This window comes from Guyanagaster necrorhizus, assembly GCF_019112545.1.
Source record: "Guyanagaster necrorhizus MCA 3950 unplaced genomic scaffold BT62scaffold_17, whole genome shotgun sequence".
Taxonomy (NCBI): domain Eukaryota; kingdom Fungi; phylum Basidiomycota; class Agaricomycetes; order Agaricales; family Physalacriaceae; genus Guyanagaster; species Guyanagaster necrorhizus.
The window spans coordinates 813,658-833,117 of NW_025064896.1; the positions used below are offsets into that span (position 1 = coordinate 813,658).

The 19,460-nt window shown below is 43.1% G+C and overlaps 4 protein-coding genes across 4 annotated transcripts; all 4 read left to right on the forward strand.

The window, feature by feature from the left end:
* Positions 1 to 9,541: 9,541 nt before the first annotated feature.
* BT62DRAFT_226414 (uncharacterized protein) lies at positions 9,542 to 10,815 on the forward strand. Its single transcript, XM_043180129.1, has 4 exons — positions 9,542 to 9,673; positions 9,733 to 9,904; positions 9,960 to 10,111; positions 10,170 to 10,815. Exons 2-4 carry the CDS (start codon positions 9,799 to 9,801, stop codon positions 10,641 to 10,643), a joined length of 732 nt encoding a protein of 243 aa, XP_043038270.1. The 5' UTR covers positions 9,542 to 9,673; positions 9,733 to 9,798; the 3' UTR covers positions 10,644 to 10,815.
* A 316-nt stretch (positions 10,816 to 11,131) lies between these two features.
* BT62DRAFT_951818 (uncharacterized protein) lies at positions 11,132 to 12,226 on the forward strand. The gene is made up of 6 exons (XM_043188204.1): positions 11,132 to 11,150; positions 11,201 to 11,354; positions 11,404 to 11,541; positions 11,595 to 11,678; positions 11,739 to 11,934; positions 11,986 to 12,226. Exons 1-5 carry the CDS (start codon positions 11,136 to 11,138, stop codon positions 11,807 to 11,809), a joined length of 462 nt encoding a protein of 153 aa, XP_043038271.1. The 5' UTR covers positions 11,132 to 11,135; the 3' UTR covers positions 11,810 to 11,934; positions 11,986 to 12,226.
* Positions 11,846 to 13,690, forward strand: BT62DRAFT_226439 (Arv1-domain-containing protein). Its single transcript, XM_043180130.1, has 10 exons — positions 11,846 to 11,934; positions 11,986 to 12,184; positions 12,239 to 12,385; positions 12,435 to 12,672; positions 12,724 to 12,744; positions 12,790 to 12,873; positions 12,929 to 13,055; positions 13,106 to 13,332; positions 13,385 to 13,521; positions 13,572 to 13,690. The coding sequence occupies exons 2-9, from the start codon at positions 12,035 to 12,037 to the stop codon at positions 13,510 to 13,512; spliced, it is 1,122 nt and encodes a 373-aa protein (XP_043038272.1). The 5' UTR covers positions 11,846 to 11,934; positions 11,986 to 12,034; the 3' UTR covers positions 13,513 to 13,521; positions 13,572 to 13,690.
* BT62DRAFT_226555 (uncharacterized protein) lies at positions 13,662 to 14,774 on the forward strand. The gene has a single exon (XM_043180131.1). It carries the CDS (start codon positions 14,024 to 14,026, stop codon positions 14,684 to 14,686), a length of 663 nt encoding a protein of 220 aa, XP_043038273.1. The 5' UTR covers positions 13,662 to 14,023; the 3' UTR covers positions 14,687 to 14,774.
* Positions 14,775 to 19,460: the final 4,686 nt, after the last annotated feature.

A 19,460-nucleotide genomic window follows, 5' to 3' on the forward strand; every position in this document is an offset into this window, starting at 1 on the left:
TCTGTTTGCCCATCAGTCTGTGGATGGTATATGGTGGAAGTATTTCATTGAATGCTGAGGAGCTTGTATAAGTTGTCAAGGAACTTAGAAACAAATTGTGGTCCCTAGTCCAAGATTATGACTTGTGGCATCCCATATTTAGCATAGACTTCATCTCATAGGATTTTCACCTATCCTTCTGACATCAGTTCAGTTGAACAGGCTACTGGGATGACTGCCTTTGAGAACCTGTCAATGATGATGAGGATTGCATCATAGCCATTACAATCAGAGAGGCCAGTTATCATATCAACTAAGATATGTGTCCATGGTCCTTAGAGCACTTCATTCAGATGAAGGAGTGCTGCTCAGGCTTGCATGGATGTCTTTTCATGCTGGTATGTTTCACACTTCTTGGTGTATTTTTTGATGTCTTGCCCCATTTTCAGCTACCAGTACTTCTGTAAAATCAGCTCTTTAGTTTTCACAATTTCTGAATGCCCTGCAGTAGCATGATTATAACATGTGGTGATGATCTTACCATATAGTCCTTGATCTTGTGGGATGTATATCTGTCTATTATATCAGATCAGCCCTCTCTCCTTCATCATGCCTTGCTCATGGTTCAGGGACAGAGCCACTCATTGGTCTTATTTGCAGCTGTTTCTGGTCACACTCTTGATTCATTCATGAATCTCCTCCTCTGTTGGCATAATCATGGTCATAAAGTGTTCAGGCTTTAGCATTATTACCTCTTCATTATTCATCATCTCCTGGTCATGATCTGCATGTCAGCTGAGAAGATCCACCTTTTTGTTTGCCATTCCTGCTTTATGATGCAGGGTGTACTAGTACTGGCTCAGTTCTGTGACCCACCAAGCCTGTCATTGGTTTAGCTTTTAAGGTTGTTAAAAATATTGGAGATTTTGATAGTCAGTTCAGACTTCAAAAGTCTCAGTGGTACTAATGAGATAGTGCTGCCATTCTTCTAAGGCAAGCATGATCACAAGCAATTCTTTGTCATAGATTTTGTAGTTTTGCTCAGTTGTTGTTAGAACCTTCAAGAGGAAGGCCACTGGTCACCACCTTTCTTCTTGTTTCTGGAATAGAACAGCCCCAATGGCTCTCTCACTTGAGTTGGCTTCCATCCAGAACTTGTCATCCTGGCTAAGAATGGTGAGTATTATGTCCTCTGCCAATCATCATTTCAGATCATTAAATGCTGCTTGTTGCAACTGCCTTCAGACCCAGGGGGTATTACCAGTTAGTTGCATCATTGGCTAGATTATCCTGCTGTAGTCTCAGATGAAGTGATAATAAAAGTTTGTGAACCCTAAGAAGGATTGAAGTTCTTTCTTCTTTGTGGGCTCTGGCTATTTCATGACTCCAGCTACTTTGACAGAGTCCATGCAGATGCTCCCCTCACTGATAATTACTCCAAGGTATTCTGTCTCTAATATCTCAAACTTGCACTTCTCCACTTTGAGGAATAATTTATGCTTTCTCATCAGAGCTAACACCTGCCATATTAGCCTTCAGTGCTCCTCCTTTATTTTTGACATGATGAGAATATTATCCAAATAGATTGTCACCTTTTCTGTGGCAATGAGATCTTTGAAAATATCATTCATCATCTATTAGAAGGTGGCTGGAGAGTTTGTGAGTCCAAAGAACATGACTGTTGGCTTAGAAAGTCCATAATTCATTTTAAAAGTGGCTTTCCATTTGTCATCTTCCTTGATGTGCATATTGTTGTATCTCTAGCAGATGTCAAGCTTGGTATAGTACCTAGCTCCCTGAAGCTTGTCCATTAGTTCTAAGATCAGAGGAAGGGGATAACAATTTTTAATCATCATCTCATTCAGCTTCTGGTAATCCTGGACTGATTGGAGTTTGCCATCCTTCTTTTTGACAAAGAAGAATAGAGAGGGCATTGGCAACTTAGATAGTTGGATTCTCCCACTGGACAAGTTTTTGTCCAGAAATCTGTTGAGTTCCTGTTGCTTGTTGTTACTAAGTGAGTACATCTTGCAATTCAGATTGATGTTGGCATTGGAGATCAGCTCAATAGCATGATCTTATGGTTTGGGCTCTGGAAGCTCATCAAAGCTCTTCTTCTCAAAGAGGTCCTTGTAATCTCATGCTCACTCAGGCACCATCTCTTTGAATATCTTCTTCTCCTTCTCTGCATTAGCTTTGGCCACTAAGTTGTTAGCATGATGCATGGCCCATATGTGCAGAGCCTGTTGAATATTGACAGCTAGAATGGTTTCACCATCTTCCATCTCCTCATCTCAACAATCTTCAAGATCTTTGTTGGGTAGTTCAAAGAGAATTTTTCAACACTTACAATGTGCAAAGATGACCTTTCCAGTTTTCCAGTTGATCAGAGGATTATAGTGTATCAACCAGTCATGACCAAGGAACACTTCTTTTGTTCTGAGATCAGTGACTGCTAAATGAACCCATTTGAAATGATCTCCAATTATGAGTTGTAGCTCAATGAACTTGGTTATTGAGCTGGCTTGGTTCTTGGTCCTGTCAGCATTATAAACTGAGATAGAGGCAGCAGTGACTCTTGTTGAGAGTTAGTGCTTATTGACAAAAGCACAATTTATTGAACTGCCTGTGCAGCTACTATCAACCAATATGATTACCACATGTACAAAGCAGTTGGTAAGTGTTTTGATTTGAGCCTTTACTGTTAAGTCTTAGCCTATGATCTTGGTCCATTGAATGTATCTTCAGGGTCCATGTAATTTATCAAGCCATTCTAAGGCTCAACATCTTTTGACTTCCTTCATCCCTTTGATCATCTCATCAATGACCTCTTCAGCTTGGGTTTTGTGGACCCAATTCTTGAGTACAGTCTTCACTGCTTCCTCCATTGGTGCTTTCCTAATGGCCCTTCATATCTATTCAGTATCAAATGGCTTGAGCTACTTGGTGGGGGTCTCTCTCTCTATTTAGCCTATAGGCATTTGAGTTTTTGTTTTTGATGATTCATTGGCAGATATAGTGATAGCAGAAGTAAGTATATTCAAATTCATGCATAATTTAGATATATTGCTACCTACAGAGAGGCTATTAGTCTATCCTGCAGCTACACTTGTAGTCCTGCTAAGCTCTTTGGCCAATCCAGTGGAATTGCTCACTGATCAGCCTTATCTTTTACCTCTTCAATCTTTGTCTCCATACCAAGCTCTTCTGCTTTCTTTTGCAGTTCTTCGATTTGTGCTCAAATGTCCTTTCAGATTCACTTCTTCTTGAGGCAGTCCCTCAACATGTGGTCCTTCTGACTGCAGTTAAAGCACTTTTCCTCTTTCTTTAATCAATCTATGTCCATAGGCTTCTCTGTCTCTGTGTATGTTACTCTGGTCTCTGTCTTTTGCATACTATAAGAGATACTGGCTGTTGATAATTCTGATTTAGCAGTGTTAGATGTATTGTTGTTCTTTGAAGTCAAAGGCTGGTTTAGCTTCTGATAGTCCTGCAAGATGGATTGCTCTGCCTTCTGCCTCTGCTGCTTCTTGTACATCTTGATGATCTGTTCCTTCTATTCATCATACCCCTTTGGAATGAATTTTCCAAAGCTGAGATCATCATAATATAAAAAGGCAGAGATCCTCTCTTGAGGGCCTCCACCATTGGTCTGTCATTGGCAATGTCATCCCATATTCTAGCAACTTTAGTGAGCTGTTCTAGCTTATCAAAGTAGTCTATAGCCACCTTATCTCCCATCTTCCATTCCTTAATTCTCTGCTTATAGACTTTCTGTATTGCTGAATTAATAAATTTGTTGTTCAACATTTGTTTGAATATCAGCCATATGAGATATCAGTAATGGTGTCTCATAGTGGAGCAGAAGTTAGAGGAGATCAGGATCCACCATGTTTTCACTTTGTCCTCCAGATATGAGGAAGTAAAAGCACTGCAATTCATATCAGTTTCTAGATAGATAGTGTACACTTCAAAGTACTACTCACAATTGATAAGGAAACAGTCGATGTCATCAGAGGCCCTCTTAAAAGGTCAGAGCTTCTGAAGCAGGTCAGATTAGCACTGGAGAACAGTGGTGTTTTCTGATAGTGGTCCCATAGGATTAGGCCATTCATTGAAGGGCAGGCATCATCACTCAGTGGACAGCCTAGAGAACAAATGGAGAGACCCATCATTGGCAATAGGACTCCCCTGGAGGGTGGCTTCTTTTTGTATGATCACTCTGTCTCATATAGTGAACTCTAGTTAGACCACTTCTGAGTTATTGTGGACTGGCTCTTTTTCAGTCCCACTTTCTATGGCTTTATCTGGTGGTGGTTAAGCATCAAGAAGTTGGCTCTCTTTCTCAGTTTATGGATTTCAGAGGCTGACTGGTCAGATTATCAGCTAGGGCCTAGATTGTGAAAGCTGGATTGCTATAGATTGCACCAAAGAGATTATGTCTGACTGCCAGCTTTGTCAACTTTATGCTGAGGATGCTATGTAGATAGCTCATTGTGGGGTCACAGATGGTGACTATGACATTGGTTGGATGTTGAAGTGGAATTGATATGCTGGTAATTTGTGGAGTTGATCTTCTGGGTGATTCTGGTTGTAGGTTTCAATAGCATATTTGGTGGTGGAATATTATAAAATATCCTGCTGTTTCTCTGGTTCTGTGTTAATATATAACTATCTCATATGTAATGCCAACTATCAGACATCATGCTATAAAAATGTTACCCTCTTCTGATATAGTTTGTGGTACTCCTCAACCCTTGCCCTCTGAATTTCCTCCTCTAGAGCTTCTTCATTGGTGTCTTCTTTGGTGTACTTTATAAAGTCCTCAAGTCTATGAGGATTCTCACTGCTCTCTATTCTCTCATTATTCTCATCCTCATTGCCCTCACTGTCCTTCTTGAAGAGGGAATCAATAGGCTGGTTAAAGAGGCTCTCTGCAGAAGATCTAATTGTTGCTGAGAAACTGGTGGAGCTGAGTGCTGGACTCAGCTTCAGGGCTGAAAGGAATGGGGATGGTGGATAGGCCTGCTCAGAGACTGGCTCTAACTTCAATATCATACCTATTGCCACTATACACTCACACTGCCTCCAGATCCTCACTATAAATTCTGAAGTTTCTATAGAACTCCAAGTTAAGGAACTGTTGAGCAATTCTACTTCTGAGAAATTGCCAGAGAGTATGATCAGAGATATAGGCATTGAGGAATACTCATAGTCTGTAGATGTTGAGAATGAACTTGTCATCTGAGTGGGTGATGTCAGGACTGGGGTGTGTCAGAGAGGGGGATACTCAAGGGATGAAGAGTGGACAGTGGTCCTAGGAGGATAGGGGCATCCATTGTTGTCTCTTTGCTTAGCTTCACTTCTAGTGATCAGGCTAAAGAGGCCCACCCAGAGATCTGTGTCAATAGTGCTAGGTTCTCAGAAAACAGAGGTGGAGAGCTCAGACTGAAGGCCATACCAGCCCAGGGACTCACTTCTCAGATAGGCTGCTTTGGCTTTCTGCTATCACTGGCATAGTCATCAGTTCTCTTCTCCTTCTTCATACTCTCACTAAGCCTCCACTCAGACATGCTCTGCAAGATCTTCTCAAGCTTGCTTGGAGTTAGCCCAGACTCACTTTTCAGATAGCTGCTCTTGCCGTCATACTGCTATGTCAAAGTCAAATGGGACTCAAAGATCTCAGTCTAGGAATAGTCAGTGGATGATATGTTCCCTGGCTGCTTGTCCTCATCCTTCATTGTTGCTGAGGCTGTTGGGCATCCTGCCCATCCCATGGTCACTGTGGTGGGAGTGGATCGAGGGGGCAGAGCTTCTGGATGGAGTTGCATAGAGGGAGTTGTATTCCAAGTTTTCTGTGTGTGGTGAAATATTTCTGAGTCCTGAAGCCACTCTAGCAGCATCAAGAGAGTCTCTGGCATGGTCAGCAACCACAGGGGCTCTTGTGGCAATAGAATGGTCAGGGAATAGTAAGTCATTAAAAAAGTCCAAGAAAAGATTCTTGTCCTCATAGTTAGGGACTGGAGACAGGACCCATGAGTTTCAGAATCCTGTGAGGCAAGAGTCTTAGTTTCTGCTGTCTGATCATTAAGAAGGGTATCTGTGTCTCTCTTCTTTCTGAACATCTCCTGTATGTAAGCTGCTAGGCCCAGCTTCTGGTAGAGGGTACCTTGTGGATTGGCAGGATATTCTTTTGGATTTAGAAATATCATAGAGTGAGAGATTGGGGGTTACATTTCAGAGAATTCAGCAGATATTCTGAAATTCCTGATAGTGTCTAACTGCTCAGGCTGTGATTGATTGGTGTCCATAGCACAGCTGTATAATCACCAATAATCCCAACAATATTCTGATAATAGAAGTGAGAAGTTTGAAGAACTTGTGATCAAAGTTTAGGAATTCAGAGTTGATAGATAGCATTTGGTTTTCTCTACACTATAGTGCATGAGAAAAGAGAAGAAATAGCTTCAAGCTAATTGTTAGGCTCAAGCCACACATGATCTGATACATATGATAAACTAGTGTGACTTTGCATTCAAGCCTTCTGCTAGAGTTCACTTGATGTATTCTCATGATCAAGATGCTTCAAGGTGTAAGAAGATAGCTTGAGAGTAGAATGAGTATGAATAAACTTTAGCTCAAAGCTGGAGTTATACCAGCAAGAGCTGTCCTGCTTATATACAAGTCATTCATACTACTATAAATATTCCTGGTTATTATGTCTGTCCTGGTTATTATGCCTGTTGTTCTTGGGCATCATTACTAGCTATACTAGTGTCATTGTGAATTGTTGGGCAATGCTGTTGTGTTAAAAGACAATGACCAACTAGGCTTATTGTGATGACTAAGCCAGTCTCACAGTCTTAAATGCTGGTTTAGGTGCTCTGACTAAGCATAAATAGAGGTTAATCCAGGAAAAGAGAGATTAAAAAGGAAAAATTGTAACAATAGCTTGAAGCTGAACTACTACAGTGAGAGCTATCCTACTTATATACTGTTCTGCTTGTAATAAATATAACTACTATCTATTGTACTGTTCTGCATTTTAATACTGATCCTGTCTGGTTGTTAGAAAGAGAACAATGAGGAATTGTCTGTAGGCAAGGCAACTGAGTATAATAATACTGTCTGTTGTGATTATCTAATGTTTTCATGCTCTTTAAGAAGGTGCTCAAGATAAGATAGATGCTCTGATAAGATAAGAAAAAGATATAGAAATGGAGAAAAATCATAGCATCATCTCCCCCTTAAGACCATCATCCTGATAGATCAATTGATTGAGATTTCATAGTTATAAAAGATGTCATCAGCATTGAGATCACATTTATAGATCTATTAGTTGGATTCAGATCTATAACCCTTCTATTTGACCAGGTAATAGAGTACAATGCAGGTATGACTGCCACAGGCTTAAACTTTCTAGAGTTTGTGATCCAAAATTTGTTTGACTTTATAGGGTTCTTCATCTTCAATCAAAATAGATTCAGAAGAAGATGGAGTTTTCTGACTAGAAAAGGCAGGTGCAATATATGGAGTAAGAAGGATTTCATTGAAGACTGGGTATACATGCCAGATGTTGGGCAGCTATAGGTGGTATGTGGAAGTGTTATTCTTTGCAAGAATAGTAAAAGGACTAGTATGTTTGTCAGCAAGCTTGCATTTTGAGTGAGGCAGATGAAGGTTACTGGTGTTGAGCCAGATCTTATCATTGATAGAATAGTCATGGGTGGGCCACTGGTGTTTATCATATTGCTTCTTCATAGTGGCAGCCATCTTTTTGAGAGTGGTATGTGTTTCAGTGTGAATAGAGAATATGAGTTGTGTGAAGTTCAAGAATGTGGAAGTCATTGTATTGTGTCAGTTTGTGATGATATGAAGGTGGCATCCATGGTTAATAAAGAAGAGTGTCTTATTTGTTGCAGAGTGGATGTGGTTATTGTGTTAGAATGCTGCAAGGGCAAGCTATTCAGTCCAGTCATTCTGTCTGTGATTAATGAACATCTGAAAGTACTTTTTGATCTCTTGATTAGCATGTTCAGTTTGGCCATCAGTTTGGGGGTGATAGGTGGTTGAGGCATTGCTTCAGATGTTAAGAAGACAATTGTTACAATTTTATGATTTTTTCTTTCTTGATTAGCCCCTATTTATGCTTAGTCAGAGTGCTTGGACCAGCAGTTAGGACTGTGGGACACTGAGGCCTTCAGTTTTGCCCTTCTCCCCTCCAGCTTCCCCAGTCTCTCCTCCACAGCCTCTCATTTTCTATGCTCATGCTATTGTTCTGCTGTTTATGCTGCTATCACTTCACTTTTAGTTCTTACTAGCCATTTTTTATAATGCATATTTTCTGTTATGACAGTATCAACACAAGTAACAAGGGGCTGATGCCCTAGCATACAAGTATCCTCAGTCTTTTCTGCACAGTCTGAATGATACCATTCTATCTACTGCAAGCAACAACAGATATTAAGGGTGGCTTCACTGATCCAGGCTCTGGTTGGATGTGGCACAGTGGAGAGATTAGAACCAATGATGCATGCTAATCCCATCTCCTGTCGCTGTCAAGCTCTGAGATAAGCCTACTGCAAATTATTTAAGTAAGGATGTGCAACAAAGTCAAGGGAATCTCACAGAAAAGAGGACAATATTCAATAAGGTCCTTCATTCCTTCATAGCCATCACTGTCTGTAGTTGTAAAATAAGCATTTCTCTTCCCAGCTTTTGTTTGGTAATCATCTTGGTTTGTTGTTTCTGCTGATATGACACAATACAACAGAGTACTGCATACATGGCTATGTCTCATCAGTCCCTGTGGAATCTGGTTAATGCCCAATAGGTCCTTGTGGACAATGCCTACTTGTACCAGTCAGTCCAAGTGTGGTAATAATATAGTTATTTGTGGGCCATTCCATGGTAATAGAACTTATTTAATCATAGAGCATCCACCAATGAAGGTTGATCAAAAGTGGCAAAGCAGTTCCTTGGACATTGACCACCACCATCACAGCAATAGACAAATAATCTGCTCTCTCTCTTTGCTGGACCAATGGAACTGTGGGTGAGATTCCTAATAAATGTGCATAGTTGACTTGGAGGCACCACAGTCTTCAAATTTTCAGGCTTGCATCAGGATCACATTTTGCAACCAGCTCTGTGGACAGAAGGCATCGTATCAGGAGCTCAGCCACCATTAGTGAAGACAGAGCTCATCATTGGTTGCAGTGTCTTTGATACAAGCCTCAAGGTTGCTATCATCAGACTGAAATGATAATGATTTTTGTGCAGCAGCATAGGTGAGTAATACTCATTCTTCTACACTGAATCTGAATGGCATTAGTAGAAAGAATTTCAGATGTGATTCTGAGCTCGTGTTCCGACATTGTCCACCATTCGCTGCTAGGATTTCGGAAAAAAAGCCCCGAGGTCCATCATGGTGTTGATGGTCGTCTCATAAATCAATGTTCCTGATGGGAGGCGTCAAGCTCATAATTCATTACAGCTTTCTGTATGTTTACATTAACATCATGGAAGCTGAGTTTTGCGAGAAGCGTTGATATTGATAAACAGATGTCTTCTTCCACGCCTATAATGCGATGCTTCTGTGCTTCAGCTGTTCGTTTGGCGGAAGCCAACGTAGCATCTATGCATCAATGCAAACCGACGCCACCGAGGAGGATCCCGTTTCCTCGAGCGCTCTGTATGGCACTGCCTTTACTATGGTGGTTATTTATGTGACGACCAACATCTACCCATAAGTCTTCAGCTGCGTCGCACCGCCCTTCGAGCGGGTCTCCTCACAACTTTTCCTTATTCACGTTCGATATGAGAGCGAGCATTCTAACTGGTGTCATCATGCCAGTGTATGCTTTAGCATATGCTGTGGAGTATGTAACCGCCATGCCTCCAGTTCCAAGACAAAATCTTGGAGGTAATTTTCTTGTTCGTTCTTTGTCTGGCAATAAGGATTTGATCCACGTCTTCAGATTTCGCAAGTGCACAACAGTATCTCACCGCTTGCGCGGACTCCTGTACCCATGACATCCAGTCCAGATACCAGAGAGCACGCCTAGATGTCAATCCCGATGACCAATACTGCAACAACTTCGGAAACACCCCAGGGGATGGTGCATGCTACGTGAGTATCTATCTTTTCTTCCCATTCCCAGCGGCTCTTTTCCTCACACTTGCGTCAGTGTGGCAACTACCTTGACGACAGTCGTAGTATATTGTCCCTCTCATCCTGCATAGCGAACACATGCACCCAAATCTCGGAAGACGTTGTCGATGTCACGGGCGAGTTCATACCTGTGATGACTGCTCAGCTCAACCTGCTGTGCCCTAACAGCGTCAACCAGTTCTCGCATACCTTTGATGTGCAGCCTCCGTCTACAAACAGCTTTAGCGTCACCACCACTACAATGAGCTCTACTTCGAAATCCACCTCGAGATTGAGTTCGAGTTCTGCCATGCCAAGCCTATCCAGTTCTTCTACTGCATCGTCCACATTCAAATCCACATCCACGTTCACATCTGCATCCTCGACTGCGACTGGGACACCCACTTCTTCATCGGACTCGGCACCCAAGGTGCTCGTCCTCATGGATTCAGTTTACCTCACTACCACACTCTGTGGTGTGATCATGGCTGTTACAGCGTACATGCTTTAAGCTCCCCGATATCGGCGCAGCTCGGTAATTGAATTTTGCATTGTCCTTAGCGGCAAAAATGTTGTGTGCATTTGTTTCTGAAAACTCGTTTAGTTTATGTCGGGAATATCATTACTAGGGGAAAAGATCAACTATTCGAGCTTTCGGTCTAATCTACGCTCAAGCTAAGAATGGCGTGAATCTAATTAACCACGTCCTCTGACCAGTCCTCTTCTTGCTCAGTTTCAAGGGCAAGGACTACACCGACCGAATTCGTCTGAATTTTCGTCACTGTACAACATTAGTGATACTCGCCCTCGAATTAGCTTCCGTTCGGCCCTGGTCCCGCCATGCCTTATTACCTTCAGAGTGGAAGAGCACTGGCTACTTCTGTATTAGTAAACGCCAGTGAATGCTTAGATTGACATGAGTGTTTGAATCGAACTGAGCAACGGCCACAAGTGGCTGTGACTTGGCGCAATTCTCCTAGTTCCCACGCCTCCTTCCTTCCCCATGGTTCGGTTCAAGGTTAACAATTTTGTGCAAATACAGCTGCAAAGGCGCTAACTTTGCAAAAGAATCGATGGCTTCTCGTAGAGCTTATTCCGGTAGGCGAGCAGCAAGGAAATCCGACTCGGCTCGAAGCTAAACAAATCTGGGCGGCTTTGAGGGAAAGCATTCAAAAACATTTTGGCGACGTAGGTTGGGGTAGCGTGTCGCATTCTTTGACTGGTGCGTTTCCCTTGCTATATATTTATAATGGTGCTGAGAATAGTTCCAGTGAAGTATTTCTCGCCTACGACAAGTATTTGTATTATTCGTGTTGCGAGGGACCACCATCGTGTTGCCCGAGGAGGGGTCACTTTGCTGGATTCGATAGAGGGAATCCGAATTGTTCCATATGTCATAGACATATCTGGTCCGTATGCTGAGTCACCTCCTCCTGATACGCATCTAACTTTTACTTGCTAGGTACAATAAAACACGCCCAGTTATCAGCCATAGAGCACAATCGTAAAGTCATAGCCCAATATCGAGCTAGGGCACAGACCTCGGGTACGCCCTGCTATGATGTAGTTGCTAAAGCATCCGCTAACTCTTCTGTCTTTTCATTAGCTTCCTACCAGGATTCCTATGACGATTATTTGGAAGCTAGTACCAACGAAATTCAAGCATTACGTGATTGACCCACTGTGAAAAACTTCGTTTTCTACTCCACGTATCATCGGGAGAAACTTTTGGCATGGTCTGTGACTTTTGACTGGGAGCCAGGGAGGAGGGTCAAATATGGAATTCTCGGTTTCGCCTCAAGGTATGATGCTCTTCGTATTGCTGGTCAGTAAAAGAAACTGAATAGAACCAGGAGCTCCGATATACAACTATCAAGTCCAAATCCTTGGCTGCGACTGTCCATGTCAGCAAAGCCGGGTGAGGGAAACATGCATGAACGAGGATGTAGTATCCAGTCGTCGGACGCGAATTATAACGGATTTTGGCAGGTTGCTCAGGATCAAATCGTGAGCAGATATATAATAACTACAAGACATAGATATCGCAGTATTGTATGCTACGAAAACAAGCCAATTTACAGTAAATTCCTAATTACCGATTTGCAGATAGTAAAACCGTGGGAACTTAATTATGTCGGCTGTCTTCCGCACCACCATCACCACCGAATGCCGATATGCACGACGTGCACGCGATGGTCGTCTCACTTGTACACCGTGTACGAGTCAGCATCCAACCTCCGACTTGAACGATGTGTACGTTCTCTCGCTATTGCTTTATTTCTGATTATAATTTCGATGTCAGTCGAATTGCCATGCATTTGTGGATCCGTACATTGAATACGACGACTTGATATTGCTCATTGACCTCATTCTCCTCAAGAGTGGCGTGTATCGACACCTGCTGTTCAACCGAGGGGCGAAGCCTAGACTGGCGACGGAAGCATCGCCTAAGGACGACGATGGCAAAAGAAAGAGGGGAGAAAACTCACGCTGGTTGCTCGTCCTACATCTTGGAAGTATCCTTATCTTTGTAGATGCTTGTACGTTGTCAATTTTCTTTCAAATTATGACATGTTTTCATAGAATTTCAGTCAATCGATGGTGCCATTTGAGTTCGTCTCTTACTAATTTTCCGGCCAATACTCATCACCCTGAAGATCCTAGTCAGTCCGTAGACCTCTCCCCATGGTCTGGGTTTACCATCTTCAACTTTTCCCGTATATTCATTGGTTGTTTTGCCGGTGTGTGGTTTTACCTTTTTGTTGGTCGAGTTATTGACAGAACCGAAATCTCTAGAAACGGTGGCGTTTCACTGCGGCGTAGCAGCTGCTTATTCTGTAGTGCTCAAAATGACAACCTTGATAGAGAAATTGCGACAGCGTCACAGCTCTTTGCCGGAATCCGATATCAGACGCGAATTTAGGCAAGTCGAGAGGGTCATCCTTATTCAGCCTCTAATATCGTTCTGTCTAGCTACTCACTGATACCCTTGACACTGTTCTACTCCTCCTTGACAAAACTCTTCCTTTCATTTCTTCTGACTATCTGGCGTCCGTCTCGATCAGAACCGCTTAGCCCAACGGCATGGAATGCACCCAAGCTGTCCAACTTTCTAAATATGCTCGATGATAGCCAACTCGATATTGGATGGATTGTCCGGAATATTCTAGGTGGAATCTCAGCCGGATTTGGGCTACGAGGTAGGTTTGATGCCTCGATCTTGTTTTCAATCCTTGTGAATTGATGGACTAGTGATACTTGACTGCCATCCCGTGTTTATTATGCTAGTCATTTTTTGCGGATCGGTAGCGAAGACCGCGATGGCGGTCTTGGTTAGTCAATGGGTCGGAGAAGCGTGGTTGGGGTATAGTCTTCTATGAAGCGCAGGGGTATGTGCGCCATTGTTTGGGGTTGAAGTATTGCTGAAATAGGTGTTCAGGCAGTTTTCTTTTGGTCGTTCCTAGGAGCTACCTTAGATACAAGTTAATAGAAAAGTTTAAATACGACAGTTTTTCTTCAGCCAGTGGCTGTGCCATATCTCTTTCGACAGCCATTACTTCCACCAATCCTTTTGATCGTCACCGTCTCATTCCATGCGACTTCTTGGATTACCCTTTTTCTCTCAGCTTCGAATGACGAAGAAACATAGCGAACAGTGTCACCTGAAGCGTAGGATGGCTTAGCTATGAGGGACGTCAAGATAGTTATGGCCTTGCTGGTATTGAGGCCCAAGACGTGTGCAAGTCCAAGTGGGAGGATGTATAGTGCAATAGGTAGAAGACATGCGATGGAATATTTGGTACAGGAAGCTGCTTTCTGCATTACTCCGGCATGCTCATGAGCATCTAGGCGTTGACATTCAAACGCTCAAGCACTCGTGTTCAGGCCCAAATGACCTGCTGTGATTGTTGTCCGACTGATCCCTTCGTCTGGCCTCTTTCTGTCGTCCAGCCAAGTTTCCGTCATTGCCTTTGCAAGATTGGCCATACGTTCAGTGCGTGCTCAATCAGACTCTACGAGGACAACCAGTGCACCCTTCCACCTATGCGAACTCATACATACACTTCATCCATCTCATCATCTCATCATCTATTCCGGTTCGTGCTCTACGCCCATTTTGTACTCCCCTGGAGCATCTCAACCTATTCCCCGTTCGCTGTCAAGAACCGTTTCCTCTCTCCACTCGATGTTCTCTTTTCCCAAGCCTCGCTCTTGCCCCAAGTTGATCCTCTCCAGGCAGATTTTGCTCGGTTGCTTAACAACGACCATTTCAAAATGCTGGGCTGCTCCTGTGCATGTTGTGTTTCCCTGCTATCGAGTCCAGCTCATCAAATAATAGTAGGGGCCCATGGAGATGTGGCCAGGAACAGTGTCCTCCCGCATTCCTGCTCCTTTCGTGCTCAGAGGCCGCTTTTTGTCTTCGCGTATAGACTTGGAGTGGCTTATTTCCAATCTACCTTCCTTGGAAAGGCTGAGGTGGCTGCGATTATGGCTTTTCCCTCCTTGGTCCTAGATGATGGTGGGGTAGGCAAAGATGTGGTGGGGGCAGTCTGATTGACTCTTCTCCGGCGTTGACCACTTCACGTCCTCTTCGGCTCTTCGAAAATGTCACGGATTATGACCGACAGAATTACTGGGAGGAAGCACCGAGACAAGACATGTCAGTGTTCGTCCCTCAGTGCGTGCCGGATGTGTCATCTAGGATGACCGTTACAATAAGTTTAGGCGTATATGCGTCGTCTGTGTCATCCAAATGTGTGTACATGTAGCCTGATGGGTCTGCGTAGTTCACCGGGTTCGATTCCTGGAGGTCAAATAGTATTTGGAAAACTCGGCTTCCGTTTTTGGTTGTGCATCCATTCAAAGAGCGCGAAGCGTCCACCCTACCACCCTCCGGGAAAAATAGCACAAATATCTGTCATAACCACAGCACGTGTACCTTGCGGCGGCATCAGTAGCAACTCGTCGACCAGGAGGAGGGCGTGGCATGGGATGTCGAGACAAAAGGGGCCCGTACACACTCTTCTGGGTACTTCTCTACCTGTCATGAGCTCCGGCAAAACGGTCCTCCTTGATAAAGTATTGTCTGTCGAGTGAAGAGTGAGAGGGAATGATATTCACCCACCAAGATACCCAATTGTGCACCCAAACGACCGCGCCTTTCGTGCCGTGATTGGATATGAAGTGCCAGCGCTAGTTGACAGTGGAGGCAGGGCTCGAGAAGTGACGTCGGCATCAACGAGATTCAGAAGACAGCGCAGCCATATTGCTCTCCCAGTCCTGCAAAATCAACTGACGCATCATCTGTTTATCGAGGGAAGCAAAAAGAAAGAAACGTGCAAGGAGCGTGGATTTCACCTCCAGAACTTGAACCTGGTGTATGTGCGAACATGCTAGGCTACCTATGTGCAGTTTACAGAAACCGACTTGAGGACAAGAGAACAAAGATACACCATCGCACAGTGCAGAAAAATTATGCAAGGAGAGCCAGGACCACCACACGAATCGAACGTGCATGCTGACTCTTATCAGGTGGATGGAATGTAGGGGAATGCCTACTTCTGATATGAACTATTCCGAGGCAAGGAGTGCAAGGTATTGTGTGAAGAAAGACGAGAGAGCCATAATCCCAGAGGGTCTGATAGCCATGAGGCGAGTCATAGGTTATACCGTCTCTCCGAATTCAAAAGCACCAATCCTTCTCTTCCCATACGAGCGTATGATGTATTGAGAGAACACTGTGTTGGGATTTTGCTGGAAAGTTCTAGAAAGGGCAATCCGGCATCATGCCGAGAGTTGATGAGTAAGCCCGAGAGAAAGAGGAAAGTTGTAGTAAATTCTAGATACAAGCCTGGAGAGTATAAATACGAGCTCTGTAGGAGCTGCAGAATAATAAGTTCATACCTTCTGGCCTTACCAGCCTGGAGTCTACCCTGCACATCACCAAGGATTTCCAACACACTGCAGTATGCACCCTCTCAAGTAGAAAGAGGTGTCCAACCATGAATCCTCTCATTTGGGATATACCACTTATCCCGGTTATAATTCCTGGCTTGAGTGCCTTGTCTGTATTTCATCGAGAATGGACCAGGTTCAGAAATCAATGTGCAACATTCAACACTGGAGATGAAATATTCATGTAACATTGTTGTTTTTACAAAGATGGCCACCATCACAATGAAGGTAGGGAAGGATATGTAGCTTCTCTTGCCTTTGTGTTGGATTTAGTCTTCTACATAGGACCAATGTGAGGTGAAAGGAATGCTCACAAGTTCAACTTCTCCCAAGGCATTCAAATTTTATCAACTTACTCTTTCTCCAATGATGACCAAGGACCATTGTATTTCTCACCACTTTCGAGAGGGCTGTTTTTAATGCTTCATTTTGAGATACATATTCCTCTTCTTACTGGAATCAATTTCATCTCTCTTCTTGCATGAGTGACAAGGAAATATGGCAAGTGGTGCTTGGGTTTACCCATGCTAGCTTTGGGGCTTAGAATGTGCTCAAAGCAGCATAGTATTTTTTGGTAAAGGGACTTGATTTATCAGTTACTTTAGAATGCTGATCAGATATCTAGGTTCAATCTGAGGCTCTTCATTCACACCAATCCCTATCTCACTATTCTGAAAGGGGTGATCAGCTACAGTTGAATTCTCCCATCTAGGCTGTTCCAAGTGGAGGGCAGTGGGAAAGGAGCAAATGGCAACCCTGAGAATGGAGCACAGGGTTTCTCTAATGTCACAATGCATATCCTTATCATTTCCTCTTCATCATAGCCTAGCACATGATGAAGTCCAAGTTTGATTACTTCAAGTTCTCAATAGAAGATGCAGAGCTCATATTTATTTTGACTGAGTCTTCTCAATCATCTCTTCAGCCAGTGGATATGTGTAGCACACCAGGTTCGAGTCCTGGCAGCAAAATTGCTTTGATATCAGATGTCTAATCTACTTTTTGGCAGGAATGAGATGCCAATGTGTTGATCCTACTCTCCAACTTATGTTTATTGAGCTTTTGTGAGGGTCTTAAGCATGTTGAAAAAAAAAAGAGAAGCCATATGCTAGAGTGCCATCTCTGAGGTAAAAAATTTGAAGAGATGTCGATTTTGATACAATCAGGTGTGCTACTTTTGATCATGACCACCACTGCTTATATAACAAGACTGAGCCAAAGATCTGATATAGCTCCTGTTCATGGGGATTGGGACATAGTAGGGAGGGTGTGAGTGCTAAAAAGGGAACTGTCAACAACTGAAGATGATGTATACACATGGATATTCCTCATGTGTCAGTGTTAATTGTTTGCATATGGCTTTCTGAGCAATATAACATGCAAAGTATTTGATGTTTGGTTCACAAGTAGGATGTAGATTTATTTGCTTGAGGGGACCACCAAGGGGAAATTGATTCTCCATGCATCTCAGACCTGCCATCTCAGACCTGCTTCATATGCCTGTTTTCTCTCTGTGGTTTCCTGTTAGGAACGTGCCAATCGAGTGGGCTTGAGTGCACTCACAGAGTCTGGCAGAGTGCATGGGCATCGACAAAGCTATTGGCAATGTCACCCTTGAGTCAGAGCCCAAGGATCTGGATGGACAGGATGGAGATTCATCAGAGAAGTGAACCGGAATGTCCTTCAGAGCAGAATCTGATGGATGAGGTAGTGAGGAGTTGAAGTGAGTGCGAAGTGTGGGCTTATCCAAGTTGATATTCGAACTGAGTAGTTACGGTGATATACATGGCTTTATATACTAATGGTAGCTAATTCTGAGTCAGGTTCCATTGGGTTCCAGTGTGAATATTCACTACCGAATTCAGGGTCTAGGTATTACAATGTGAAATACAGATGTGAAATGATAATGGTGAAATGAAATTAGTAGGTAATGGGAAGCGGCCAGAGTCCAGTGGATAGCATGATAGAATTCGTGGTTGGTTGAGGTGACACGGAGGCTGGCGGCATGCATGTAACATTTCTCTACACCACCTTGTTTAAGGACCACATAGTCTTACCCAGAGAGCCACTGAGCATACATACACATGTTCAATTCAGATCATGGCTTATTTCACCTATTTCTTTTCTTGTCTGTATTGTGACTTTGCTCTGAATGTGCATGTGGAGTATATCTCCTCTCCTACTTATGATTGATCCAGAACCATCTCTCATCTCCTGCATGCATGGCCATTCACCAGATTTGACAGCATGCTGCATTGTTTGTTGCATGAGCTCTCATGCATTACCTCCTTCTTTGGGAGGAGAGGATGCATTGGGGAAAAGAGAGACACAGAGCTCTGATGTTTATTTCCTTTTCCTTTCAACTGTAAGGAGCATATCTGATGTTCTTTTTTTCTCTATCTTCATTCTCTTATGCATGAGGACAAGGTATTATTCTTCACAGACCATGTCAACCAGTGTCATGGCATAGTGAGTGTGCAGGGTTTGAGTCATCAAGGTCAATTACATAGATCAGATGGTATGTATTTACATGACTATTATTCTGCAAGTCCTACATGTAAATAGATAGTAGAGTGAATTCAGCCTTCCTTTCAGCCTTATTTTCCTGATTGGCTGGGATTACAGATGTGCTTATGGTTGGCAGTGCCAATGCTGCTTCCCAGCATGTTCAAGAATCAATGAACTGGTATGTAGTAGAACAAATTTCCTGCTCTGTTTCTGTCCCTAACTCATTGATTGATATAGAATGTTCATAATGCACATACATGGATGCACCAGGTTCAAGTCCTAAAAAGTGGATTAATACTGGTGGAGAAACTTGCTACTTTTTTGCCATGTTTCTAGACTGAGCATTAGAGAGATATTGAGCAGTGCAAGGTATGAGAAGGAATGTAAAGGGATCATCCTGATATTCCACTGGTGAAAGCATTCTTATGCTCAAAACCTTATCTGTGTTGGACAGAGAGAGGTGATGAAAAGGCATTCATTATTCCAGCTTATATTCATGGTAAACAACAGAGAGTGGAGTGGGAACTGGGATGGCAAAATGAAAGACATCTTATCTATTAGACAGATACTAATGAGAAGCAGATCTCACAAGAGTGAAACTCATTTAGAGGGGAAATCAGTATACAGGAGGAGTCCATATCATAGTTTGTTCTCTGCTGGCTCATCTCTTAGCATTGTCATTGAGAGATGCATCAATGTTGGATGTAGTACCTAGAACTATTTAAGAACTTGAGTATTTTTGTCAGTGTCACTATGAGTCAAATCTTACTGCTCACCACTCAGAAACTACAAACTCTAGAGTCCCACTCTGCTTGTCATATGCTGGCATTCAACTGCAACAGGTTAATTTCATGAGATACAACTT